Source organism: Amphibalanus amphitrite, unplaced genomic scaffold (genome assembly GCF_019059575.1).
Source record: "Amphibalanus amphitrite isolate SeventyFive unplaced genomic scaffold, NRLGWU_Aamphi_draft 000009F_arrow, whole genome shotgun sequence".
NCBI classification, from domain to species: domain Eukaryota; kingdom Metazoa; phylum Arthropoda; class Thecostraca; order Balanomorpha; family Balanidae; genus Amphibalanus; species Amphibalanus amphitrite.
In genome coordinates, this window is record NW_024881505.1 from 2,374,504 (window position 1) to 2,385,116 (window position 10,613).

At 45.4% G+C, this 10,613-nt stretch overlaps 1 protein-coding gene across 1 annotated transcript; it reads left to right on the forward strand.

Annotated features, from left to right (window-relative positions):
* Window positions 1-4,159: 4,159 nt before the first annotated feature.
* On the forward strand, window positions 4,160-10,046 carry LOC122380755 (proteasome subunit beta type-5-like). The gene is made up of 5 exons (XM_043364172.1): window positions 4,160-4,519; window positions 8,108-8,249; window positions 8,550-8,791; window positions 9,165-9,369; window positions 9,810-10,046. Exons 1-5 carry the CDS (start codon window positions 4,256-4,258, stop codon window positions 9,935-9,937), a joined length of 981 nt encoding a protein of 326 aa, XP_043220107.1. The 5' UTR covers window positions 4,160-4,255; the 3' UTR covers window positions 9,938-10,046.
* The last annotated feature ends 567 nt before the right edge of the window (window positions 10,047-10,613 follow it).

Below are 10,613 nucleotides of genomic sequence, written 5' to 3' on the forward strand. Positions count from 1 at the left end.
TCACCGCAGCAAACAACGGATGCGGGATGCGTATGTACGTACACATCACTTCTATGTGAGCTGTTCAAGAGATGCCTTTTATCTCATCCAACGAGTTGTTTGTTATGAGGTTGGAACTACATAAGAAGTAGGTATATCAGGGGTGGATAGCATCCCTGTCGCCGCAATGTCGTCTGCGGTTTCGTTTACATACGCCATTGACAGTTGACACTAAAGTGTTTTGATAGGACTGACCAAAATCAAATGAGCATGAAAACAGATAAGTATGGTGATGAAGGAGCCAGCCACTGACCGGACCGAATAAGATTCAAATGAGGTGTTGAGGGAGTAATGAGTATACATAAGTACACACGGAAGCTGGTGGTGCCTTTCAGTCGTCACATAGTGAACAGGGACCCATGCCAATGAATGACTTAATATCTTGGGCTTTGTCTATTTAAACGACAGAGTCTCTACAGTTCTGTTGAAACCTGCATAAGGCACTGATACAGACCGATTTTCTTCGGAAAAGCACCAGTGAACTCAGTACGTCAAGGCGCGTCGAATAATATACGTTTTAGCTCGCTTAAGTGTACTTAAAGTTTTTTCTTAATTTTTAAGTAAACTTTAATTAATTAATTAAGTTCAAGTTAACCAAATTGCATCATATTGCATATCATTCGATTCGGCTGATCACCAGGAACACAATGACACCATTTTTTAAGCTCTAGCGTCATTACCTATGTGCCAAGTTATTGGCAAAAACGTCATTTGACCTCAGTTGACCTCATTTGACCTGACCCATGGATAAGTACACCAAACAAAGAAGCACCAAGTGACCTGCTGTTAAGTACTGTGGTTTCAAAGCACAAAAGTGATAGAACGAAGCGGATATCTCCAGTATTTTCCGAATTTAGTATTTTCCATAGGCTTAACATTACGACGTAATGACCTCTAACTGACCTCAGGTCAGTGACCTAAAAAAACGAACTATATGTTATACAACTCGGTGAACTTAGCACATACTGAAAGTTTGAAGGAAATCAGTCCAAAACTGTGAGTTGGACAGGTGCAAAAAGAAAATTGAAATTTGACCATGACCTTGTACCGGTTTTTCTGACCTGGTGACCTGACCCAAGGTCACCCGGACCTGAAATTTTTAGTTCATATGTGAAAAGGCTGCCCCATAGGCTGTAACAAATTTGACGGTGCTGCGCGCCGCCGTTTTTACGCTATCTTTGAAAAACCTTAGGGGGGGTCGCATCGACCCCCCCCCCTGCCAGGGCGAGGGTTAACAGAGCGGAACAGCGACTGATCGAGAGAGTGCAGCGCAGGGCAACCCGACTGGTTGAGAACATCCGTCACGAACTCTACGTGCATGGCGGCTCCGAATGCTGAAGATGCTCTCACTCTACTACAGGCGACGTATAGAGGAGACATGATTTTCATGTACCAGCTGTTTCACGGGGGGCTAGTCGATACCGACCCTGAAACGTTCTTCACGTTGGCCGATGGAGTTACTCGTGGGCATCCATACAAAGTCAGGAAATGTCCGGCAACCTCGAGAGTGCGACGATCCTCGTTCGCTCTACGAGTCGTGAACGACTCGTATTCGACTGGTCGCGAGTGTTGCTGTCCGTGTCGGACCAGAGGCCACAGCCGTGCACCATTGCCACCAGGTGCTGGTCCAGGTTTGACGCGGACGAGGCCAATCGCCAGCTGACGGAGGTGGACTGGACTCCAGTGTATGCGAGTGACAGCCCGGAGGAGCAGTGGGACTACCTGCTCGCCGTGACACGACCCATTCTGGACAAACTGCTCCCGGAGAGACGTGTCAGGGTGCGGAACCCGGTCGCCCCGCCAGTCACTGATGCCACCAAGGAGCTCATGGCACAGCGGCGGGCTGCACTCCGAGACGGTCACATCGACACCTACAAGCAGCTGAACCGCCAGGTCCGGTCGGCGATACGGCGCGACACGCGCGAGGAGCTGCAGAGCGGCGCGTGGACCGGGCCGGGCCGAGCGGTTTGTGGCGCAGCGTGCAGCCCATAGTGGCTCCGAAGCGGAGCGACAGATCCACCCCCGCCGCCGACGCCGACGAACTAAACCGGTTCTTTGTGGAGGTGGGCCCGAGGACCGCTCGACAGGTGACAGCGGCCGGCCCGGAGCTGCCGACCCGCGCGCGTCTCCACTGGGGCTTTCCAGGTCACCCCGATATGCCCGGACGACCTGCGCCGAGTGGTGGGGAGAATGCGGAGCAGTAAGGTGTGCGGTGCTGACGGACTTTGCGTGCATTTTATAAAACAGTGTCTGCCGTCGCTGTGCCATATTTTAACGCACATTGTCAACTCGAGCCTCGTGTCACATCATGTTCCTCGCGCTTGGAAACTGACGCTCGTACATCCGATTCAGAAATCGACTAAATCTACCGACATTTCAAACTACCGACCGATTTCTATTTTACCGACTATCGCCAAGATCACCGAACGTGTTGTGTACGAACAGTTTTTTTTTACTACTTCTCATCACATCACCTGTTTTCTTCTAGTCAGCATGGTTTTAGGCCGAACCATAGTACAGATACCGCGCTTCTTACCGTCACCGACTCAGTTTTTACCGCGATGGATCATGGCAAAGTTGTTCTTATCTCATTACTCGACCTGTCAAAGTGCTTCGATGTTATTCCGCATGACCGTCTGCTGAACAAGTTGTGTTTATACGGCGTTGACACACGGTGGTTCGAGAGCTATTTAAGCGACCACTACCAGCAGGTCTGTGTGCAGATGTCCGTCGGCTCTCGGTGCACCTCTCGACCGCTCCCCAATTGCCATCGGTACCTACCAGGGGTCAGCGCTTGGGCCACTGTTGTACTCCGTGTATGCAAATGACTTGCCTCTTTACGCTGACAACGACGCGGATATTGTGCAATACGCCGATGACACTCAGGTTCTGGTCACTGGGGGGCCCGGCGACATTGGCTCCTTAGTAGTCACTATGGAGAACGTTCTTTGGTTCAGCAAATAGTTTGAAAGTCAACGCAGAAAAAACTCAGCTCATCTTAACCGGATCCAGGCAAAACATTAAGCGGCTTCCACCTGTCAACATCAGTTTCATGGGCGCCACTGTCGCCGGCTCCCCCACTGTGCGGAACCTGGGTGTCGTGTTTGATCAGAGCCTGACGTTCTCGGCCCACATTGATGACGTTGTACGCCGCTGCACCGGCACACTGTGTGGCCTCGCTCACAGCCGGCACTGCCTGCCACAGTCCTGCATGGTCCGACTGGTCGAGGGACTCGTTGTCTCGCTGATACGCTACTGTATTACTGTGTATGGGTCTGCGAACAAGACTCAGCTTGGCCGCCTTCAGCGAGTCCTCAACTTCTGTGCGCGTGTTATCTCCGGCCGGAGGAAATTCGACCACATTAGCGACGTGTTGCGACAGCTGGAATGGTTTACCGCTGATAACTTGTATCTGTACCATGGCTTGACGCTGCTAAACAAGATCCTGCGCACATCCGAGCCAAAGGCACTCTCGAGTGGTCTCATCACTCGACAGGATGTCACCCGCCGATCCACGCGACAGTCAGACCATCTCGTGACGCCCAAGATTTTATCAGAGTCTGGGAGGCGGAGGTTTTTATACTCTCACGTGACAGCGTTCAATAGACTCCCACCAGCGATGCGTGATATGCATAATGCAGCACTCTCTTTTTAAGAAAGAGCTGCGTGAGTGGCTTCTGAGGAGTCAGAATGACGGCTGATCAGACTCGCTGACGTTATTTTATATTATATCTGACGCCGTTCACTCACTCGTATGCATGCATGTGCGTTTTTATGTACCCACCTATTGCACCTGCACCGACTGTACCTTCTTGACTCGAGGCTATGAATAGCCATTGTATGATGGAATGCCTCACGACGTGAAATAAATAAATAAATAAATAAATAGACTGGAAACGACTCCCGTCTGAGGTGGTCTGCGCCCCATCGCTCAACTGCTTCAAGGCGAGGCTGGATGCACACTGGTCCCACTTACGATACACCATTCCCTATTCCGATTGATCCTCGACAAGCCAAATACCAGGAGCTCGATGAGATCGGGTACGACAGGCTCTAAGCCTAAAAATCCCGATACCTACCGTAAGGTAAGGTAAGGTAAGGTATCTTTTGATGGATGCTTTTTAGGGTCGCTATTACTAACGCTACCAAGTAGTAGCCTTCTGAATTGGCTTGAAACATGCTTCATTGATATAAGATAAACTCTTCGTCTCGGGTTATGTCGAAGTCTCATAGGATGAGGGGCACGGCTGATGGCTGTAGAATTGTCAGCAAAATAGTACCGCCCCTTTTATTTACGCCCAAGCTTGACTGCAAGTCATTCGACAGATTCGGTTCGAACATGGCGCTGCAGGCTGTGTGCCGTGTGCCGGTAAAGGCTCATACAAAGCTAGATTTAGCCGAAGATGAAACACTGGAAGATCTGAAGAGTGTATCTTCCATTTTAGATGACCACTGTAGCCTGCAGATCCCTCGGATCAATGTGAGTCTTCGTTATAACATGTTTTTTGTTCGCGCCGCAATTGTCTCATTGTACCGTTCACTTGGTTGTGCTGTAGTTAATGGTATTGTATGCTTTTTATGTTGAATTCAGAAGGATTTTTATGTCAGCTTTCAGAAATGATCATTATAGAAGCCATAATCTGACAAACCTAAAAAAAAAGAATGGAGGCAAAGCACCTCGAAGCACTTCACACGTTCATTGGATACTGGAGATATCAGTCGGGGGAGGTTTGGTCAATCGTTGTCATTTTTAGCACGTGCTATTTTTGTCACACGTGCTAAAAATGACAACGATTCTGCTATTTTTGACAACGATGAGGCCGATTTCACTCCTCAGCGAGGAAATGAAGATTTTGGAAAGATAAACACTGATTTTGGAAAAGAAGTGCTGCCACCTGGTGCAAGACGAAGAATCCAGCTTTAATATGCCTGTTATTTGTATGGTAGTTTGTTTTGTGGCCTGAAGTTGGAACTTAAAATTGAAGCATCCGAAAATGATCGATATTGATCGAAAACATGATGTTGATGAAAAAAATAATATTTTAAGTTGAGAGAGGAGGCCATTTTATCCAGATGCAGTAGTTTACTTCTTGAAATTATTTTTGCTAATGACGGCTGCTAATTATCCCTCATTACATGGCAGTCGTCGTAAGCAAAAATAATTTCAAGAAGTAAACCACCGCATCTGGATAAAATGGCCTCCTCTCTCAACTTAACATATTATTTTTTTCATCAACATCATGATTTCGATCAATATCGATCATTTTCGGATGCTTCAATTTAAAGTTCCAACTTCGGGCCACAAAAAAGGGTATACTTCAACGTTGGACTACCATACAAACAACGGCCATATTAAAGCTGGTTTCTTCTTCTTGCACCAGGTGGCAGCACTTCTTTTCCAAAATCAGTGCTTGTATTTCCAAAATCGTGATTTCCTCGCTGAGGAGTGAAATCGGCTTCATCGTTGCTAAAAATAGCTGATAGCGTTGTCATTTTTAGCACATGGTTGCCAAAAATGGCATGTGCTAAAAATGACAACCATTGACCAAACCTCCCCCAACTGATATAGCCTACCTTAAAGGTAGACTGCCACCTTTTTTCCACAAAACGGTTTTCACTAGAGCTGAGCCACCTATGTCCCAGACTGAAGTCGGTTTTCCGAAATTCGAACCCGTTTGCGAGAAATCGGAGACCAAAGTTCAGTTTGATGCCATTTTTTTAGTCCAAGAAAACCGACATCTCTACTGTTTATCGATAACTTTGAAACATGAATTTTCTTATCTTTTGGTAAATATATGTCAAAACTTTGATTGTTTCGAGATCAGAGAAGAATTTTGGAGTGTCAAAATAAAAGTTAAACTTATATATTCAGTAGTTCATTTTTTCCAAAAAAGTGTGGGGAACGGGGTTTAACATGGGCCAGACCCATTCCAAATGAGCCATGATTTTTTAAATGTTTTACGAACTTAAATGCAAAATAAATTAAACATGACCAATTTCTTATGAAATCATATATTAGTAAATCAAAATACCTTACTTTTTCAAATAAAATGTAATAATCTTATGACCTTGAAGTCTAGTGATGTGTAAACATTGTCGCTAGACATTAACCGATTGATAATTGTATGATAATCGACAATTTTTTTCGCGATTCACGTGATGATACTTTGTCAGGTGAATTATAAAATTTTGTTTTGTCCAGGGAATAAATCATAGGCCGATCTGAGAAAACTTTTTGAAGGTGGCAGTCTTCCTTTAAATTTCACAAATTATTTCAGGTGCATTGGATGAGGAAGCTATCTGAAAAGACATGTGCATCAATAACTGTTGCACTTTGAGTCTGTTCTTTCTTAGCTTTGTCAGACTATGTTTATTGTCAGAAATTGTTTGTGATGTACCGACCTATATCTGGTGGTTTGCTATTTAGGGTGGAATCTGAAAACAGAACACCTGTGGCAATTTGTTCAAGACTCTTGAAATTTGCTTGTACAAATCACTGAAAAATAGCTCACTTTTAACATGGGGTTTGAACTGGAATAGCAGTTTCGTAGCTTGAGCTGAGACTAGCAGAAATCAGGAGCTTTTACAGCCCAACAATCATCCTAGACAAAGACATTCCATTGAATTGCACTGTTTTGTCGTTTGTGGACTTGAAACAATGTCTTCTTAGCAATAATGTGTGCCTTGCTGGGGAATGCAGCCATGTCATCATCAGCCAAGCAGCATGCTGCTTACAGCCAATGCAGCTGATGCTTAGGTTTCAAAGCTGCGAAATATGATTGGTCAACGTGTAATAAGCCTCAGGGTCCAACATCATTATTTGTAGAATATAGTTCTTCCTATATCAAAACATAGAAAATAATCATTTTTACAAAAAAGGGTTTTATAATTATCTGATGAGTTTGATCATAAAAAAATAAAAATCCATTGCAAAAAACTAATCTCAGGAAAGTTAACTATGCCCTTTAAACAGGAAGCTATGAACTATGCCCTTTAAACAAGAAGCTATGGCATGGTTATCTGGTGTTTCTTTTATCATGGATGTTAGGTTAAGAACACTTGCCAATCCTGTTGGTTGCAAGAGAAGTGCCAGTAGCTATAATGAATCCAAACCAAGTCCATCTTGCATTAGCTCATGGCTTAGGTCTTCCTTAAAAGTGTTAAAGTTTATATTTCTTTAGGACTTTGTGTTTTGGGGTCTCAATTTTTTAATTGTTTGAAGTATTCAACTGAAATTTAACATTTGAAATATTTGAAAATGCTGGAGCACACCTAGCGCCATAATATAAGTATAACTATGTGCAATCAGAGCTACCTCAGTTAGGGTAGGTAATTTTGTATTGTGTAGTTTAGGGTAATTTAAGAGTTAATTTTCATTAAAATCACATGTGTTAATTTTTTTATCTGATATCTGGGAATGTATCCCAATTGTTTAAAATAAGTAGTTGTTTGCATGCTGTTTAAAAGTTATCAGTAATATGGTTGATTCATGATCCATTGTGTTATATGGTCAGGTAAGTATTACAAGAATGTAGCTAAAACACTTTACAGCAGTCAGCACTTACCACATGTATTGGATATTGAGGATAGCCTGTGCTGTTTTTATTTAGAGAAATTTATTCATGTGCATTTTATGGTTGCCACCTGTCAGGAAATTCTCACCTGGTAGCAGTGCAGTGACAAGATATGTAGTGTTTCTGCTAAGTCATTGTTGTTTTTGGTGTGCCAACAAATTATTTCACTGAGCATAATCAAAGGAATGGTTAACCTTAAGATAAACTTTTCTTCAAGTTTGGGGTTCATCCTTATTTTAAATAGTTACTTGAGCAGCACTCCTCTGATTCACTGGGTCAGGGAAATTGGGATAGCCCCAGCTGGCATTTCTCAGATGAATAAGAACAGGCCCACCAAGGGTATAACATGATAGGGACTAGGGAGCATGTGCTCCATGCAGACAATGGTGCCTTGCACTGCCAAGTTGAATACATAGAACCATAAGGTCCTTAGTGATTACACTGAACCAAAGATGACACAATTTATCATGTTGCAATGCTGTTCTTAATTTCAGGGACTGGAAAACTTCCTGACAGACGAGAATGGGAAGGAGATGAAGATTCACTTCGCCCATGGTACGACCACCCTGGCATTCAAGTACAATGGTGGAGTCATCGTCTGTGCAGACTCAAGAGCCACAGGAGGCAACTATATTGGTAAGACCTGTAAATTGCATCCTTTTTTGATGGAAGAATGCTTTAATCACTCCACTCGGTGGTTTTACCTCATTTGGGTTTTATTGATCATAAACTTAGGCAGGGTTTGCCCCATTCAGCAAGCAAACAGTGTCTGCTTGAGGACAAGCATCTGCATCAACTACATGCTTGTTCACAATTTTGCAAGCCTTTCACAACACTATTTGATTTAACATATGAAAAGGTTTGGTGATATTCAAATAAAATAACTATTTCCCACATCACTGCTGACCGCTCCTCCCCGCTCGTCACGTCCTCCAGCCTCGCAGGAGGTGCGTAAGATCATCCCGATCAACGACTACCTGCTGGGCACGATGGCCGGCGGCGCGGCCGACTGCACCTACTGGGAGCGCGTGCTGGCCAAGCAGTGTCGCATCTACGAGCTGCGTAACCGCGAGCGGATCAGCGTGGCAGCCGCCTCCAAACTGCTGGCCAACATGGTCTACAACTACAAGGGCATGGGACTCTCCATGGGTGTCATGATCGTCGGCTGGGACAAGCGCGTGAGTTCCCCCCCCCCCCCCCCCCCGATACGGGTGGGTGTGGTCGTCTCTGTAGTTAAAGAAGTCACATTATGCTGCCTTATGATGCTAAATGCAGCCAGACATAATTTTTGCGCCAAATATCAGCACACTACGATCACGCCGTGAAGCACAATGCTTCATGAACCTGATTGCCAGTAGAGTTCTGCCGTCCTTGATCTTGCTGCCACGTCTTGTCGCCGCCCACGCGCTAATACGAGTCCCCTTGTCGATCCCCTCCATTTTCTGTTGACTGGGAGTCTCCTCTCCATTGACTCTGTATTAGCCATGTGTACAATGGTCATATGCCATGTGGCTGCCCGTGTGCACTAAACTGTTACCGCTCGTCCGTCAGGGGCCCGGCCTGTACTACGTGGACACAGACGGCACGCGCACTCCAGGCCGCCTGTTCTCGGTCGGTTCCGGCTCGCTGTTCGCGTACGGCGTGCTGGACGCCGGCTACCGACCCGACCTGACCGACCAGGAGGCGTACGACCTGGGCCGGCGCGCCATCTACCACGCCACATACCGCGACGCCGCCTCCGGAGGCATCATCCGAGGTGAGCCGGCAGACTAGGAGGGGGTTCTGTAACTGTACCATTTATATCCTATGTACACAACCGCGATTTGGGCCCATTTGACTTTTCACTGCACGCTTGTAAGATGAATATTATATCGACAGCATAGTCATCATCTTGATTGTTAGCGATTTACGAGTAGAATCTTTTTTCATGAACTTTTTTGGTTGTCGTATTTAATCGCTGGAAACCCGTGAGACGGTCGATTGAACATAGGTAAAAAGGTTCAGTCATGAGCCGAAAGTTCGCGTCAAGTCAGTGATATTGAAAAAAGATAAGCATTTCTTAATTCGTTTAGTGCTTGCAGAATGTAAGGCATTTAAATCGTTAAATTGTTTTTGAATGACGTCCTTACAAAATCATACTTTTCGTTCATGTGTTTTTCTTTCGTCATGCTGACCACGTGCATTCCCCGCCACCAGTGTTCCACATGAAGGAATCCGGCTGGGAGCGGATCACGGAGGAGGACTGCAAGGACCTGCACGAGCGCTACGCCGCCGAAAAACCCGAAACATCGCGGCCCTCGGACGAGAAGTACGGCGTGCTGTGAATCCTCGCGCTGGTGGCGCCGCCCGGCGGACTGAGCGGGAAGCTGAACTTGGCAAGGCACTCACTGTGGCGCTAACGTATTTGTGATTCAATACACTCGTGACGTTGTTTTGCGTTCTTTGTCTCTGAAAGGGGCGATTATGATGGGAAGGGCAGTGGAACATGAGATGTTTCACGACCGAAAAATTAAAGGTAATTTTTATAATCATAGTTGAGTTCTTCTTGTAGCATTGTCGCTTGTTAAAGACAGTTTTAAGCCCTCATGGTATTTTGTTACGATGTTTTTAATCGCGACAATTTATGTGCGATAGTAAGCGTTTAAGTGCCTGGTAGAACTGCTAGGTAAAATATATCACCTGCGATCGTGCCACATTTGAGTTGTCGCCTTACCTTTTCCAGTTACGAAGATTATTATTGGAGTGCAAAGTGTGCGTTTTTTTTTTCGGCAATATGATGCAACAACGGTTCAAAATACATTCTATCGAGTTTTTTTCACGGTCCTGCAATAATTTCCAAGCCGCTGCGACTATGTAGTGCGGTTTTCGCCGTATGCTTGCATTTACACCAGCTCATGATGCTTTCCCCAGTGCGCAGTACCGGAATGAGGTCCTATTCGGTAGCTGACGTGCATGAACATTTGACATTTTCGAAAGTAAGCACGTGTTCTAAACCCATCG